Below are 18967 nucleotides of genomic sequence, written 5' to 3'. Positions count from 1 at the left end.
ACAATGTCAATTAATTTACTACACATACACTTACATTTTCACTGTCTCTCATCAAACTACATTTCCCTAATCATTCACCTCTTACTCCTAAAATTTCACAAGTAGGTACAGTACACAAACATTACTAGTTTTAATTTTCACTACACTATCCATTTATTAAACAAACAAACCTATACTTTTAACGTCCCTTATCATACTACGTACATAATTTCTCATCCACCTCTTTCTCCTACAATTTTGCAAATACACAAGCATAACCGAACTTAACATCCACTTCCTTTCACTACTCCTCTTCCTCTCTTAACCTGCTTAGCCTCTGTTCCTGTGACTCCACCAGCTTGCCAACAAACATCACAAGGTCTTCAAAGAAGTTGTCAACCTGAGCTGTTGCATGCAGGCCCTGAGTCTCTATGAGGTATTCTATTACCTCCTCTATCGCCTCTCACAGTTCCAGGAGAAACTTCACAGTCCTAAAAAGAAACTGCCGGGGTTTTATTGTAATATATAGTGTAACCCAGAATGGTCCAAGATTAATGAAATGACACTGGTTTTTATTATTCTAGTGGAAGTTTAACAGTATTTCAGCATTACTATCAAGAGAAAACTCTTAAGGGTTCTGATTTAAGTAACAAGGGTTTTTAGTGGCATCTTTATGATTTTAATTACATGTGGAACAACATTATGCATTACGAAGAAGAAAAAAAAACTTAGAGAGTTTTAGTTAAACTAACACAAATAAATTTTTTTCCCTATGGTTCCAGTGACAAACTGAAGTGGTATTCACAGAAAAAAGAAAGAGTGGAAGTGTGTGAGCGAGAAGTTGTTGAAATTTAACTCAAGTTTTCAGAATATAACAACAAGATGACTTGTGATCAGTATGAAGTTGTAGCAGAAATACCACCCATGGGAAAGGTTAACAGAGGGTGTGAATGGTGAGTGCATCACACACAGTGAGGCGGTCTGTCCGGCCACCAGCCTGACAGTGACAGACGCCGGCTACTAGAGTGTCACCCACTCATTATAAGAATTATGTAGGCCACCACAAGGCACAAATCAGTTTTAGCGAGACACCGCGGAGTTATGATGGCCTCTTCCTTGGGCAAATAACAAACACACACACACACACACAAACATTATAATGCTGCTGCTGGTACTACTACCACACTTCCTCACACACTTCCATTCCCTATTTCTTCCTACAGCAATATACTTTATGTATTTCAGGTGGAAACAGCAGGAAATGCCCAGGAAACAATGAAAAATAAAGAAAATGTTGACCTGTTGATACGAGGAGGAACGCGGGTTGGTGGACAAGGTCTAGGTCAAGTTCAAGGTGGGCGCCGGGCGGTCTGAATCGAGATATACATAATTACCTCCCTATTTAACACAGTAATGAGCTATTTATCTACTTTGGGGTTGATTCTAGCTTTACTTTACTCTCTGAGCCTGAAAACACAACAGAGTGCAGGCAAACATTGATGGACTCACCTGGGAGGAAGACACGGCTGAGGTGCCCTTGTGGTCCAAGATTTACGTACGTAGTTCATTTTAAAAATCGCGAGAAGAAAAAAAGTATCCAGACTTGAATGCACTACATTTTTAGACGGAACAAATACATTAACTAATAACCAAAACATGAAAACGTTACCGAGTCTTGTTTACAAACTCAAGTCCAACGAACTGTGTGTATCTAAAAATACAGACGCCACAAACATTTCATAATGTCGAGAAGGAAAGCACAGCCAAATTATATTATGATACATTTTCTGAATAGGAAAATTTTTGCTATTCAACCCAGTAAGGGAAACACAGATTTCTTGCCGTGTTAAAATTTTTGCTTTCTATTTTGGTACCGTTAAAACTTTTGAATTTAAAAATATGAATAGTTAAACTACATTCTATGGATTATTATTACTTGGATCGTGTTTTTCGTATTTTCTAAGCCTTACATCAAGCACCAAAACAATTTTTGGTGTGCCAATTAAAAAAAGTTAAAATTATAGAATGCCATAAGTGTTATTTTAATTAAACAAAAAAACATAGCTAGATACGATCTTATAACGGATTATAACTTGATTTACATTCCTACCAATAAATAAAATACAAAAACAATGCCAATTCCAGTAATAAACGAAAAAAAATTGTGATGTAGAGCGGAAGTAGTTTTTTTTTGCACCTTATCTCACCACCTCCATCTGTCCTTCCCTTTCTCCCACATTCCTTCCCATCCCTCCACTTCCATCTTCTCCACTTACTCCAACACAGCCGTCCCTTAAAACACCTGCAAACGCTTGAAAAAGCGCTGCAGGGTGAAGGGGCTCGGCTGGCGGGGGTTGGTGGGTCAGGGGGCTAGGGCTTGGTGGTCGTGGTAATGACAGTGGTGGCGATGGTGGTGGTGGTGGTAGTGGTGATAAGTGTGCGTGTCAAGACTAACCAGTGCCGACCAAAACATTCCACCTGCTCTTCCCAACTAGCCACCGTCACTACCACCATCACCAACACCACTGCTAGTCCAGCTCTCACTGTCGCTTGCCGCCCGACAGTCTCACATCCCCCCACAGCCGCCCACCCACCCACACCGCGCTCTCTGCCGCTAGCTAGCTGGCTGCTGGTATATGATATCCAACACAACCTCTAGTCTTCCATCACAATACTGTACTGCATACTCTACTGCATGTATGTATGTGTGCTATACGTACGTACTGTACTCTATGCATTGTCAATAACAGTACTCCGCCTTTCATGTGAATACATATACCACATTTGTCAAGTACTAATCACTGCGTATACATACAGTGTTTGATAGTGAATGACTTAAGGTTAATGTAAAGCAGTAATTAACAAGCCAATTACCTCCACTCCAACCACAGCCTACAGGCACAAGATGGTCAGTCATATCACCCCACCTTACCTCACCACATTACCTAACCTTTAAAATACCCTTAAAACCCATACAACTTCAACAAGAGCCTTTTCAATAGTGTTTCTCGTGTAAATAATGCAGAAATGTTGTTAATCTGTCACTAGAACCTTAAAAATATCACTGAAAAATTTACTTCAACTACAGCATTGTAAAAAGTGTTTTTCGTGAGAAATATTTATACCTTGCCAATCTGTCACTGGAACCTTAAAAACACTCTTGGGTTAATATTTACAATCGGTCCTTGTCAGATACGACTATATGTTGTGTCAATATTGCCGAAAAAAGTCAAAGGAGACAATTGGACATATCTGGCAAAGGAAGGACCTCTTGTAAGTTTTTACCCACCCTTGAAAACCCTTACAACTTTAACTAGTCTTTTAAACCTATCACCATATCGGTCACACCCACATAATCTAATCACCTAGCCAACCTAATCCCTCACAACCTCACGAGGTACACATTAATTAACTACACCCACACACTCAGTTAGTCAATAAATATTCCTTCCAATAGCAAAACTCTTACCTTCACTCCTGCAACGTCCCACCATCGCTGCCGCCACCACCTCCTCTCCTCCTCTCTCTCTCTCTCATGATCGGTAAAAAACTAGCAAGGGTGACTACTGCTTTATGGGTTTCTAAACTTGTCATGTACCCCCCAAATCCCTCTCACTTACTCCTTTTGGTTCCCGCACTTCAGGTTGAGAACTCCTGTGTCCTATGGTATATGTCATTATCACAGCTAAGTGATATTTGCATGATTTTAATCCCTCTCTCTATTCCAGCGGTCTCTTCATCATACGAGCCCAGTTCTTTCACCTTTTGATTATTCAGTTCTCTGTCTGCTCTCTCGGTTAGATATTCTCTTCCTCACCATCAAGCTCGTATTATTTCTATGATGTCTTTATATTTTACTTATTCTCTCAGGTTGACATAGATTACCTTTCAATTGCTAACCTCTCTGTGCCTCCGTGGACCTCTTCACTTATTCAGTCTCTTTCAAGCACACACACCCAGCAGTCATCGCGATTATCATCTCATAACGTCCAGCTTCCTTCAGCTCCTAGGCTGTGGTTAGAATCCTTTCTCCTTTCTCCCCCATCCTCCCATTACTTGCCCTCCCATGAAGCAGTCCGCACCAGCTGGAGCCTTATGAATGGCAAGGACACGAGCAGGTGGGCCAGTAGTTGGTGGTGACATGGTGCTGTCCTGGCCAGCATGTGGTCTCTGCTCCAGCGCGTCACCTGCAGTGTTGTGTTTCACCAGCGTGTGCTTTCAACCATCACTGCCTGCCCTTGTAATCCATGAAGTAGTTGTGGTGCAGTGAAATCACATATTCACCAAACAATTCAATTTTGCTTGTGTCTTCGAGACATCATAACACCTTAATTACATCCTTTATATTCATGCATCATTAACATACTCAAATGCTTCATAATTCCATTGTGGTAACTCACGCAAACTCTGTATTAACAAGAGATTTATCAGATTAATATATTTGACCACATTAAGAATAACATTAAAAGGATCAAACACCAATAGTTTGTACATTTACAATTAATATCCTTGCACAGGCATTACAATTCCTTGAGTTTCTTCTTCATAATAGTAATAATGCTTAGTGTTTGTCACAAAGATTCCCACTCGAGGAGAGAAACCCTCGAACCAAGGAATAAACAGTTTCTTTATTAAGTACCTCTACACAGGAGAGTTTAGTACACAATGCAAGAGTTTATTGAAACGTCTTAATCTTCTAAGTGGACACAAATGCAGGATTGAGTCTCCTACTCTAGTCTCTTAGTAAAAAATAAAGATTCTCGAAGCGATACTTCGCATTTTTATTGAATTTTTTTTATATTTTTTATTCATTCCTGACATGGTTTGACCCCATGGGGCCGATACTGCCGCCTCCAGCCTCTTGCTTCCTTCCTCTCGCCTTGCCTCACTCTTCCTCACTTCGACACTCACTCACTCTCTCTGCAGTTCATCATCCCCAGCCACCCTTCCCTCGGCCCTGTCACACTAGGTTTATATTACTATTTCTCACTAACCCATAATAATCTTCATTGTCTCATCGTTTTAGACAATAATAGTATATAATATAAACACACACACACGCACGCACGCACGCACGCACGCACGCACGCACACACACACACACACACACACACACACACACACACACACACACACACACACACACACACACACAGGTTACCGTCCACACACACACACACACACACACACACACACACACACACACACACACACACACACACACACACACACACACAGGTTACCGTCCACTGTATGTAAGGCGGTTGTATCTGTGGGGAGATTAGGAGACAAAACTCTCTCTCTCTCTCTCTCTCTCTCTCTCTCTCTCTCTCTTCTCTCAGGGCGTGTACTCCTCGCACACTCGCTGACACACGCCACACGCTGACACGTATCACGCAACACTCGTGCAACACAGAGACAATCAATATCCTAAATAGATACAAGAGGCCTGCGTCATGTATGCCTATTTCATGGTTAAGCCTACGACACGGATTTACTCCTTTTCTCTTCATCATTGGATTGACTTTTACTGGCTGTTGTCAATGTGCAGCAGCATTTTTTGTTTGTCGTTTTTTTCGTCACTTCTTGTAGTTGCCAACTTTTAATCTTGACGTGGCGTAAGCTCACGATAAAAGGCTTTAAAAAAAATGTCCCAGTGAAGGATTATACGAATTATTCACTTCACTAGAGCACATTAGTAAATAAAAAGCACCATAAGGTAGAGTATAAATAATCTATCGCTACTCACAGTCAGTCAATATTACAGTTATTTATACATAAAAATAATAACAGGAAATGAACGGTTAGCACGAAGGATAAAAATCTTTGGCTTGGACGTAATCTGAAGTTCCTTATCTTTCACATCTTTGCTCTATTACTTACTGGATCACGTAGAACCTTCCAACATTGGCAACTCAAACTCACTATCCATCCTACGACACATCCTTGACTTCCTCTCCAGTGGGTTTAAGAGAAGGAACTTGGACAGAACCCTCAGCCACTGTAGACTGAGAGAGAGAGGAGGACCGGGGTTCGAGTCCCACGTGTCATGTGGAAAGAAGGAGCATGGCTGAAGCATCTCCCGGTAAGAAACTGAAACTGCTCGCTTTACATCTGTTAAGGAGGCGGTTGCGTCCGATCGCTAGGTTAGTGCAAGAAAGGAAAATCGTTAGGGAAGAGGTAAATAATCTGGAAGTTACTGCAACTGCATCCACATAACATAAAAAAGTACCCTTGAGAAATTTGCTAAAAACTTTCGGATAACTTATTTGTACTGTATTGTTCTGGGAACCGTTGCTCTAATGGTATTTTCAGCACCATGTTCAATACTAGAATCGACCTCACTTTGTCGCCTCCTAGTGGAGGTGGATACGGAAACAAGAACAGAACGAGTGGTACAAACAGCGCTGTCCTCGTGACCTCTGGCACCTTTGTCATGTGTTCCTAAGGGATAAAATGCATAAAGAACCACACTCCTTCCCGGGAGGACTAAAGAAACACATAAACTACTGCACCTGAAGAAATGGCCTGCACGACACGCTGGCCACACTCACAACACACTAAGACGCCTGTGCGTCCTCCTGAATGGCTGATACACTGATAAGGAAACAAAAGAGCTGGAGAATGTTGGTTACTATTTACGGAACTCCAAGTAGCGCACAAATAATACTAGTATTTTGTTGATGTCTACGATTCTGGTCCCGTTGTCATCGACTGACGACTCCCTTTGCCTTGACCAAAGTTCAAGTCCAAGTTTACCAAACAACACTTCCTTGTACAGGACCAGGTGGCAGGCGTTGTCTGCGGTCTCATGAGCAGCGGGAGGAGCTGGCGTGCTGTCGGAAATGAAGAGTTTGGAGGTCACTCTGATCATCACAACCCAAGACCCGGCGTTCAGCAGCAAAGACTCTGTCAGTACCGCTGGGTGAAGAGTTCTCACTCTCTGTCGTGGGTGCAGCCTGTCCCTGCCGCAGATCATGTGTCATCATATCAACGGGCGCGATTCCCCCGGCTGCTCCTCAACAGGGAAGTGTGTCTCCAAGGGTCTTTTATGGGTCTCCTTTTCCTCTTCAAACACTTCGTCATCGCCGTCGCAACCATCGTCGTCCATGAGCGCGGTGGACTCCATACACTCCTCCTGCTCAGACTGGTGGGCATCGTCAGGCTGGTGGATGCTGATGATGGCCTGCCCGTAGTGGTGGCTCTCCCCGTCACCCTCGCACTTCACCGGGGAATAAACTTTCTGGTCGCTGTGCGAGATCATGAGTGCAGGCGTGGCGAGCTTGGTGAAGTAGAGGAACTCAGTGTGCCGCGGGGAGCGAGGAAGGTGGCCGTCTGAGGGAAAGCGGTAAGAGCTTGCCTGCACGGAGGACTGAGGAAGAAGCGTCAAGCTCACACACTTTCCCCCTCGTGGCAAACTGCTGCTCTTGAGTGTTGGTGACGCACCACAAAGCGAGTGTCTGTCGGTCCCCACGGGAGGCGTTGACTCCTCGTTGTCAGCATCCTTCACAACACTTACTGAATGTGAGGAAATGGTGCTCAGCTTGCGAGGGATGAATGTGACCGTTAGGCCGGTCATCGGGCAGCGAGGGCTCAGGAAGTCCTTCTGATGCTCGTGCTCTTCCTCCTCGTAACTGTCTTGCTCGTACACGCACGACAGGTTGTCAGATCGCGGGTGCAAGGGGCATGGAATGTCACAGGGTTTTCCCCCATTTTTGCTGGGTATGTAGGTTTCACGTTCTACTGCTATTTGTCTCTGTAATCGAGGTTTAATTCGGACTGCCGAAGTGGTGGTTCCTGATCGTTGGCCGGATGCGCCAGGCTGCTGCCTCACCAGCAGTGCTTGATGGTGAGTGATTTGTCGTGCTGGAATATGCGTCGGGCCCTCTCCTCGGCGGTCCCTGATGGAGCCAAGGCGCAGCACGGGTGCCGCGTCTGTCTTTCCCACACCACGCGATCCACTGCTGGATATATCGGAAGAAACTGAAGACCGTGATATGCGCCAGGTGGATGTTGATGCAGTGGTTGCAGAAGAATCATTGCGAGAGGAGGAGAGGTTGCTCTCTTGAGAGGGCTTGCGAGACAGGTACCAGGAGTTGTGGAGTCGACGGTCAAGTCGCATGGACATGACTGCTTGACCTCGACGCCACGTCTCCGACCAGGAAGAACTGTAGGTCTCACTGGAGACAGAAGGATGTCGTTTAGACTTCACTGCACTCTTCGTCGGCTGGTAGCTGAAATCACTGGCTGAATTCATCTCTTCCGTATCCTTGTGGCAAAACATATACTTGAGCGCCGATATACGCAGGCGGTGGTGGAGTTTTTGGGACTCTTGAGTCTTGTTTTGGCATCGACAAGACTGGTTATCCTGACGCGTGGAGTTGTCCAGCGCGCTGTTGGTGTTGGCCGGAGTCTGGCGGTTACTAAAATTTGAAGAATGGCGGCAACGTCCGATGCCTCTTGTGACTCTGGACTCTTCAATAGTTTTACAGAGTAACACACAGTCTTTTTTAAACTGTTTGGTTAGTAGGGCGTATAGAAAGGGATTACAACAAGAATTAAACGGAAGGATAAATACAGTAAACACTTTGGCTTCTTTCAGTGATATCAAATGTAAGCCAAAAGCGGCAGTGAGAGAGAAGAAGGCTATAGGCGCCCAACAGATGAAGTCAGTGAAAACGAGCAACGCCATTCTCTTGGCGATGCGCGAGTCGTTACTGTTCCAGGCTTGGGAACCACGGATGGCGCAGTAGATCTTGAGGTAGCAGCCCATCAAGATGAGGAAAGCCACGCCATTGATAAACATGAGGAACACCACGTAGCCCAGCCCTGCGCCTCTCGTCTCGATGGGCAGACAGACGGCAAACTTGCGGTAGTCCGAGACGCCGATGAGGGGCAGCAGGGCGAGCGTGGAGGCGAAGAGCCAGCCGAACACCATGATGTATGCGGCGTGGCGCAGCGAGAGCCGCTTGTTGAGGTGCATGGCGTGCGTGATGGCGTAGTTCCTCTCCATGGTGATGACAGTGAGCGTGTACACAGACAGCTCGCAGCTCAGCACCCCGAGGAAGCCCGCCACCTGGCACCCTGCTGAAGTCTGCCACGGGATGGCGTACATGCGGAACTCCCCGAGGGTTGAGGCGTCCACTACTGCCAGGAACCCTGAGGCGGCGAAGGCAGCGCAGCGCACCATGAAAGAACATCCCCGAATTAGTTACTGTATCATTGATAGACTGTAACTAAGTGATTTTTGGTGACTTTGTGGAAGTAAGCGGAAGTAACTAACTTTACAATGTATTTTCTGATCCGTTTATCTTAAAATACTGATACTCATGCATAATTTAAGACCAAAAATCTACTAGAAACTACAAGGACTTAGTATAAAGCTCACAATATACTACTAGACCCCATTACAGAACTTACAAACTACTAGATGTTTGTACATAAAAAAAAAAAAGAATGACACTAAAACATAACTGAGAAGGATTGAGTTTCTTTCTACATGTACAAACTGGATAGGAATATAAAGCAGAGGAAAGAGAGTATTGAGAGCAGAAGAGAAGGTAAGAGACACGGGATAAGATACAGTGGGCAAGATAGAATGAGATAAGGCAGGGAGAGACAGGAGAGGACAGGGGCGCTCACCAAGATACAGGCCCATGAAGAAGTCCGCGAAGGCAAGATTGGTGACCAGGAACCTCGGGACATCCATCTTTGACCTGGCAAATATCAGCACCACCACCACTGTTCCATTCCCGAGCAGCGCCAGCAGGAACACGATCCACACACCGCAGCGTAGCGTCCACCAGTCAAAGAGGTCCTCGCACGGCATGAAGGGGCCTGTGGCGGCACTGACGTCACTACCAGAATGCTCAGCAATGTATGTTCACTATAAGATAACGCCACTTACTCTACAGTCTACACCGACGCCCCTTCTACTAAGCCGTGAATAGACCTACAAAAAGAAACATACACAAGCCAGACATTGTGAATAGAGGATCTGAGTAGTAAAGCATCGTCCTCCACACTGGGAAATGGTCTCAGTACGAAATATAATGACTCGTACTATATATAAATTCCTCAGCTTTGTATCTTATGGACTTCACTATCAGAACTGTATGCATATCTTAATACTACCAAGGGAATATGTTAAAATGGTTTGCAAAAGTCAGCATTATATTCTGTGGCATAAAGATCAGAATGGTTTGTATAATTATCAGCAAAGGCTTGCCAGAGGGTGCACGGCTGACCTGGCTCGGGCTGGCAGAGGACCTGGTGACGAGGCAGAGAGGGGTAGGAGGAGGCGGTGGTGGTGGTCTCTTCCAGGTCAAGCGGAGTGGCAACCATCTCGGTATTGGCTGAAGGGAATTCAGCAGCCAGGTTAGCCCAAATGGCCGCAAAGTTTTTGTTCATTCCTGCTATAAACCGAGTAAACCAGACCGAAAAGGAAAAGAAAAAAACAAGAATTACTACCTACAAACCCGAAGCACGTGACTGGTATACTACATGCAAAAGAATGATGATCTAGTTTTGTTGTGTGCTCCAAAAATGAACGTAAGCAAAATGGGAGTAGGTATGGCGGCTTCTATCACACCAGTGAGATGCGGCGTGTGAGCAGTGAGTCTGAACACCTCAGGCGCCTACACTTGACCTTTCCCGCCCTCTACTCTAACCTGACGTGACATGACGTGTGAACCTCTCTTTCAGACACCCTAACTAACTCTTCACGTCTCACAAACTGTCGCCTATGGTTGGGGGTCTGATGATATTAGCAACACCAGAGTCACGGGTGTTAAGACTTGACAGAAAACGTAAACTAGAAGCTCATTTAGTTTTCGCATTGCTATCTAGTTATATGAGGGACTATGAGGGAAGTACGACGTTGTTAGGACCACAATGCTATGGCGGCAATAACGTCCGTATTCAGAAACGCCTTCCCCTCTCACTACCATAGTTTTGCAAGGCTACAGAGACAACTAGCCGGGTTTTCAAGTGAGTTTCTCCTTTGATTACCTAGAAATCTTGCTAATCTATCACCAGAACAATAACAGTACTCTTAAAATCACGAGTATCTTCCACCGGAGCCCTTGGAAAGCAGTGATGGTGAGAGAGAAAAAGCGTTTCAGAATACTGGTCTAACTACTGCCTATGAGATGCAGGTGGTGGATGGATGCCTGGTTATGATGCAGAGATGATGTGATCCTTTCCCTGACGTTTGCTGAAATATGCATTGTGCTAAGACCAGACTGCTGACACGTGGACACATCTCCTGTCCATGCTGACTATGGCATGCTTATCATGCAACACGGCGTCAGATTCTCCCACCCACTATGGTCTACCTCCCCAAAATGAACAGTGGGAGTAATGGAGCTTAATTACAAACATAGAGTAAAAAAAGAGTTAAGCTATCTGTGAGGATCAAAGGGAGTCTCATGCAGCGAACTAAGCTACCTTGGCTACGCGAGTCTAGGCTCTATAGAACACCAGGTCGGGGCGGTCATGTGGATACCTACGATGGAACAGCAACGGTGGGTGAGGTGGGGGTGTCAAGCTTAGAACAGAGTGGCAAAAGGTCTCAATACTCATGACAAAACGAAAAGAAATCATAAAGGACTTTGGCCTGAAAATTCTACAGCTATAAATGGAATGAATAATGACGGAAAGATCAATTGAGGTTTTGCGGACATGGTCATATACACACGCACACACATACATACATACACACTGCGGTAAATTTATAGCTATGTATTCCAGATTGATTCATGTTAATTTGTGTTGGTGAATGCAATTTTATATCCAATAGTAATAGTTAGATTAATTAGCATCAATAACACCTGTGCTTATTAGAACCTTTCACACTTCAGAACAAGAGCACAAGAGGAGTGAACATTACATACAACCTGATTAGGAACAAAACACACGAGTCACACGAAAATTAATACACAAGTGGAAGGTTTACGATACACAAAAATGCCTAGTTCAGGAAATAAAGACAAACAAGAAGGAAAAGAACAAGAGTGTGCATGGTAGGTGTGTTAACAAAAAAGAACACTTCACCTGCAAACAAAAAGGATCAGTAAGAAGTCTTCACACAAGGGACACATTTGTAGCTCCTGATATACACAAAATACAAGGTCTGGTAAGAAATTTGGACAAAAAACACATGAAATTATTGTGATAGGAAGAAAATACACATAGGAGTAGATATATGAGAGAGAGAGAGAGAGAGAGAGAGAGAGAGAGAGAGAGAGAGAGAGAGAGAGAGAGAGAGAGAGAGAGAGAGAGAGAGAGAGAGAGACAAAATAAGAAAAATGACAATAAAAAAGGGGAAAAATAAAGAAAAATCAGACTTCTAAGTGACAAAAGGGGAAAAAAAGTATAAAATAACATAAAACAAAGATCAAGATAAACACACACACACACACACACACACACACACACACACACACACACACACACACACACACACACACACACACTCACTCACTCACTCACTCACTCACTCACTCACTCACTCACTCACTCTCTCTCTCTCTCTCTCTCTCTCTCTCTCTCTCTCTCTCTCTCTCTCCAATAATAAAAACAAAGGAAAACTAAAACAACTTCAAAGGAGAAAGAAAGATAATCACACTCTCTCCCCCCTACCACACACACACACACACACTCATCCTCCCCCGCAAACACACACATATGAGGGCTCTCCACCCGCTTACCACCGATATCAGGCCAGACGCTCGAGACATTCCAGATGGTTGGGTCAAGGTTGTTCAGTCCCTCTACACTGAATACCACGTCCTCGATAATCTTCGGGGCCTCTGTCGTATCTCGCAACCTGCAGCGGGGGAACAGCGAGGAGAGGGAGAGGGGAGGAGAGGAGAGGGTAAGAGATGAGAGACGAAAGGAGAGATGAGAAAAGTATAAAGGAGACGAAAGGGAAGGGAAAAAATGAGGATATCACAGGAAAAGATGAAGGGAGGAGATGAAAGGAGGTGAAAGGAGAGATGAGAGAGCGGGCAAGGACAAGACAGCGTGAGATATGAAGCAAGACCAGTCGGGAAAAAGGAGAAATAAAAGAAAGAATCATTATTTTACGATACGAAATTTCCACCAGAAGTAGATGAGTTAAATTCCTCATTATTTACCTGCGTCGTTGACCTGCCGCGCATGACGTACCTGAGGAAGGGGCAGCAGTGGTAGGCGTAGGAGAGGGTGAGGGTTCTGACCAGGGGGAAGTTCTCTGGGCCTGGAAACTCTCGCAGGTAACGATTGTTGTGAACCTTGATGGAGATGACCTTGTTTAGCCCCTCGTGAGGCAACTCCGGGAAGCTGTTGTTGCCAAGATTGCTGAAAGGGGCCGCCAATAAGTGTGTAAGAGTTAGTGGGGAGATTTTAACCCTTTCAGTACCATGACACGTTTTCATATTCATTCTGGTCACTATTTGATGATTTTATACAGCTTCAGAAACTGAAGCTGTATAAAATCATCAAATCTGGCCATTAATTTTCTGTCCTCCATAGACCCTCCCTAATGTGAATAAAACCGTCTAATCATACCCAAAACTTATGATAAAAATGCGTTTCAGTACTGAAGAGGTTAAAGATAAGTTGAATTTATCGAGAAATGATAGACTGATACTTGATACATAGGAAAAGCTACGTGTAGGCACTATATTTATGTAACTTCTTTTTTTCTTACATACATAATATCCATGTACACGCAAGGGCATTCCTAAAATATCATCACTGCTATATGCTACTGCTGATACTATTATAACTGCTACAATGACTGCTGTTGACTTGCAATTGTCTCCTTTACATACCATGAGCTTGTAACTGTCGCAAAAAATAGTACATGATAATTCTGAATATGTAAAACAAATCCAATACAGTTATGCGTGAATGAGAATGTGTGTGTGTGTGTGTGTGTGTGTGTGTGTGTGTGTGTGTGTGTGTGTGTGTGTGTGTGTGTGTGTGTGTGTGTGTGTGTGTGTGTGTGTGTGTGCTAGCAATACTCACATATCCTCTAGGTTGTGCAGCGGCATGAAGGCCTCAGGATGGATGCTGGTGATTAAGTTCCCCTCCAGCTGCCTGTTGGGTTAGGGACAACATCATTAAGTTTTCAAAGCTCTTGTGCCTAATCAAATTTTCTTCTCCCTAGCCATGCAATACTAAGGCTTCTTACCAGAGACACCACACTGCTATCACGCTGCTATCACTATACAAGAAAAATTATAATGATTTTCACAGTGTCGAAATATAAGAAGGAAAGAGTAGTGAGAGGAAGTACAAATGAACTGAAGGAAAAAAAAGTTGAAATGAACGAGTGAGTGGAGAAGAAAGTAAGAGTTGGAAAGAGCATATGACTGAAATAGAACAGCGCAAGAAAAGAAAAGAAACAATGAAAAGAAAGAAAACAAGAACAGAAGGTAAGCAAAAAGATTAAAAGCAAACATATAACCAAGGAAGAGAGAGAGAGAGAGAGAGAGAGAGAGAGAGAGAGAGAGAGAGAGAGAGAGAGAGAGAGAGAGAGAGAGAGAGAGAGAGAGAGAGAGAGAGAGAGAGAGAGAGAGAGAGAGAGAGAGAGAGAGAGAGAGAGAGAGAGAATAAATGAAAACTTTTAAGATGGTAGCAAAAATAACATACAATTTTATCATAATTCATAGAAAATACTGACAAAAAATACCCATATGAAAAATTAGAACGTTTATAGATGAATGAAATACAATGGGAATTATGGAAATTTCCTTAGCATAATGATTTGGAGACGGAACATTTCTCTGCAAAAATCTGTTACTTTTATTCAAAATCGCTGTTTTTATATATATAATTATGGAAGCCGCTGAACGACGACAAGAAAGAATATGAAAAAAGGCCAATTTGTCGCCAGTTTCCATGCATATGTATGATAGAAAATAAAAGAAAAAAAACTAATGTAGTAAATAATGAAGAAATCAACAATAAAATCAACTAAATCAATCAAATCTTAACCTAACCCTTTGATATAAGCACTAACACACCTACAATACATCTCTAATACACTTAAAAACAACAACAACGCATACAAAAATAGATACAGTTAATGAAGGCGAACACAACCATAGCAACACAAGTCTACGCACAATACTTGTAGTCTCTCGAGGCCTTTGAACGTCCTGTTGTGGAGTGTGGTGACGACGTTTCCCTGCAGAAGGAGGTCCTGGAGGAAGGAAAGGCCAGCGAATCCCCCGGGCCTTAGGGAGCTGATGTTGTTGTAGCTTAGGTCTCTGCGGGAGGAAGGATTAAGTAGATCATAATGTTGTGGTTTAAATAAGTCCCTGTGGGTAAGAAACTCTGAGTGGTGACGTCTGGTGTGGTTCAAGTAGTCAACACACAGAAAGGACACGTGTATCTGATTATGTGATACTTTTATTGGAAATGACAGGAATGAGGCAACGCGCTTTGTAAATATTATACTAAAAATATTCTCGTAAGAAATAAAGGAAGTGAACAGGAATTCATAATCATGATCCTTACAGAAAATATTACAAATTGCCATTAAAATTATTTCAAGATTATACAAGATGGAAAGCATCTTTTTTTCGTTATTATTAAAGACCATATGTATATAACTGAATATTTAATAATTTCACATGATTTTCTCAATTTTTTCCCTCAAATACCAAGCACTCTGAGACATATTATCTTGTTCTATAGCGACATTCAAACATTGTACTGGCTAGAAAAAGACAAAATCAATTCTTTTCATCCTCTCCTTTCTTGTAGATGCTTATAAAAATTCCATACATTGCTTATACTTCATGAACTCTTGCATATCGCTGGGAAAAAAATTGAATAATCATCGTTGTCGCTATCAACACCAATACAGCAAACACAGGCCAGACACTCACACGAGACGGAGGTAGCGGCAGCCGTTGAGGTAAGGCTGCTCCATAATGCGGTTCCTCTGAAGGTTCCTGAAAGACAACACACTCATCACTTATCTCCGAGCCGTATCTGCACCAACCATTCAGTTAACCCTTTCAGTACCATGACGCGTTTTCATATTCATTCTGGTTACTGTTTGGTGATTTTATACAGCTTCAGAAACTCATGTGGGGGTCAGAATAGTGAAGGCTGTGGGTATTAATCTTCTGACCTCCATAGACCCTTCCTAATGTCAATAAAATGGTCTAATCGTACACAAATTTCAAGATAAAAATGCATCCCGGTATTGAAGAGATTAAGAGTGTATAATTCAATGCATGGTGTGCAAGACTCTCTGTGGTTCTGTTGAGTGAAGGAGACATGGACAGGAATGACTAATTAGACTGCACTGGGAAATCAACAATTTCACTCAACATACGCTAATTTAGTTTGTCTTTTCCGTCACCAGGTTCTCTTCCACCTTTAACGTCGAGTCCAATGATTTCAGCTCCTCTTCCTATTTTTCTCGTGTCTCAAATGATAATAGTCTTTGTCATTTCACTGCATCCCATTAAGATTCCTAGTCATACAGTTACGAACAATACATTTCTTTACTCTGTCTTTCTTCAGTGTCTCATTTTCTGCTTTCCGTGTTCAACCAAGTGACAACCTTCCTCTTTAATATGTTTTACACATTTCACCTATTCATTCTTAGTATCTCCCTCCACGCACTCATACTTGCGCAATCTGCTGGTATATACTTTTTTGGCACACAACGTTATTTTTTTTCAGTTCCACTCTGGTTTAGCTATTTCGTAAAAGTAATCTCATGTGTTTATCTCGCTATTCCCTCCCATGAACACTCCAACCATTTGATGTCAACGTTTCTTTCTTTCACGGCGCGTTCAGTATAGAAATCAAAGCCCTGTAATTCTCACGCATGGAACATACAGTCCGCCCTTCATGTGTTGCGAGGCGCTCTTTCATTTTTACAGATGGGATTAATTCTCTGAGTTTCCGCCACCCACTCTGAACTCTTGTGACTGAACTAGTTTGTAATTTTTCCCTCGCACCAATCCCATTGTAACATAACATTATTATTGTTGCACAGCAGGCACAAATGTTCCAACTCCAAAAAAGAAAGGATGGAAAAAAACCCCCCCAGCAGTGCCCTTCCCTTCCTTGCTAATACCTCTCACCTCCCACTCACTCACCACTCCTTCACCACCTCATCATTCATCCTCAGCCATTACTCCCTCCATCTCCACCTCTTTGATTCACACCTCACCATAGCACAAGACACACACATCTCCCTTACTCACCTCTCACATCCACACCCTTACCTACTACTCCCTTATTGACTATTGCCTATCTCTACATCACTAGTCATTCTACCTGTACCTCTTTGATTCACATCTCACCACACCACAACACACAGATCTCCCTTACTCACTTCTCATTCCCACGCCCTTATCTACTACTCCCTTATTGCCTATTGCCTATCACTACACCACTAGTGCTTCTACACCTTCCTTACTCACGTCTCATCCCTTGTCTTACCCACTCGTTTTCTCTACCTGTTTCTGTATTTCCTTGATTCTGTAACCTGAACTCTTTCACGGGTAGGCTCCAGGACTTATTTTCTAACTTTGGATGATTTTTCAATTTTTCTTTTGGGATAAGTACGTAAGTAGGCATTTTTTTCCTTGGCCAACTTTCCTCTTAATCCTTTCCATATTTATTTTGCTTACTATTTGATGATTTTATACAGCTTCAGAAACTTATGTGGAGATTAAAACAGTGACGAGTCTGGCCATTGATCTTTCTGACCACCCAGACCCTTCCTAATGTCAATAAAGTGGTCTAATCTTACACGAAAATCAAGGTAAACATGTGCCCTAGTACTGAGGGAGTTCAGAAAAAAGAAAGAAAAAAAAAAAAAACAGATAACAACCCCTTTATCTTAGTCACCTGTTCCTCCTACTTTCATCACGGCTCTACAACACCCTTCTCTCCCCCTCCCCTACATTCCCTCATCCTCACAGGCTCCGGAGTATTGGCGCCACGCTACACAGATCCTCAGGCACGGCAGTGAGAGAGGAGCGGTCTATCCTTAGGTCTTCAAGGCTGTTGGTGCCGTTCAGGTCGGGAAACTCCTGCAGCTGCTTCACCTCCTTCAGTATCCTACAAAAAAGATAGGGTTAGGTCGCTATAAGGAGGATTAGGAAGGTGAAATGTTAAATTTGATGTATGTAGTGGTTTATATGCCAGAAAATGAGTAAAAATGAGTGAAAATGAGTGAAAATGATGAGTGAAAGAGTGAAAATGATGAGTGAAAGAATGAAAATGATGAGTGAAAATGCCATAATGATGTGTAATGTATTAGCGGTATCTTGGGGAATACGAAAATAAATTGAGAGGAATAATAAAACAGTTGATGATAGAAACGATATTGATTTGATTATGGATGCAAATTTTTTTTCTCTCTCTCTCTCTCTCTCTCTCTCTCTCACACACACACGTACAATTTGGTGAGGGCGGGCAGGTTGGAGAAGGCTCGATGGTGGATGGAGCGAAGCGGGTTGAAATGCAGCGCCACCTCTTGTAGCTTTCTTAGTCCTGCCAGCGCTTTCTCCCCGAAGTAGGACAGGCGGTTGTGGCCCAGATGCCTTCAGAGGGAGGGAGCACCAGACACAGATGGCTGAATTAATACCAAAGTTCTTTCTTACGTGGACAGATTATGGATTATGGATTTTAGGCACCAAGAGAATACATGTTTAAATTCCTAAAGGTCATTTAGGAATAGGTATGTGTTGGAGTATGTGAAAGAAGTGAAGGATTTAGAGACAAAATAAGGAGGTAAGAGAACAAGAATAAATATAAATGTTAGAGTATGTGAAAAGGAATGAGGGGATAATTGTAGTGCTTAAAAACATGTACCAGTGAAGGAATATAAATAAAAATGAAATATGTAAAAGTGAGAGGAGATTATATAAGATTCAGAAACAAACAGGGAAGGAACAATAGGATAAGACTAAATGGAAGTCTCTATACTGTGACCATCCTATGAAAAAAAGTCCTAGAAAAA

At 43.0% G+C, this 18967-nt stretch overlaps 1 protein-coding gene across 5 annotated transcripts in view; it reads right to left on the bottom strand.

The window, feature by feature from the left end:
* Positions 1-4391: 4391 nt before the first annotated feature.
* LOC123510384 (leucine-rich repeat-containing G-protein coupled receptor 5-like) overlaps positions 4392-18967 on the bottom strand; it is a 267024-nt gene continuing 252448 nt past the window's right edge. For 3 of the 5 annotated variants that reach the window (XM_045265498.1, XM_045265502.1, XM_045265499.1), the window contains 10 exons: positions 18405-18548; positions 17923-18063; positions 15864-15929; positions 15096-15239; positions 13993-14064; positions 13150-13320; positions 12690-12808; positions 10227-10394; positions 9622-9816; positions 4392-9138 (listed from right to left, as the gene is read on the bottom strand). In XM_045265498.1, the coding sequence (XP_045121433.1) occupies positions 6965-9138; positions 9622-9816; positions 10227-10394; positions 12690-12808; positions 13150-13320; positions 13993-14064; positions 15096-15239; positions 15864-15929; positions 17923-18063; positions 18405-18548 (3394 nt within the window). In that variant the 3' untranslated portion in view covers positions 4392-6964. The remainder of the gene's footprint in view (positions 9139-9621; positions 9817-10226; positions 10395-12689; positions 12809-13149; positions 13321-13992; positions 14065-15095; positions 15240-15863; positions 15930-17922; positions 18064-18404; positions 18549-18967) is intronic. The other 2 variants (XM_045265500.1, XM_045265501.1) reach the window with 2 other exon arrangements.

This window comes from Portunus trituberculatus, chromosome 29, assembly GCF_017591435.1.
Source record: "Portunus trituberculatus isolate SZX2019 chromosome 29, ASM1759143v1, whole genome shotgun sequence".
Lineage (NCBI taxonomy): Eukaryota > Metazoa > Arthropoda > Malacostraca > Decapoda > Portunidae > Portunus > Portunus trituberculatus.
This window is presented reverse-complemented; position numbering and strand designations above follow the sequence as displayed.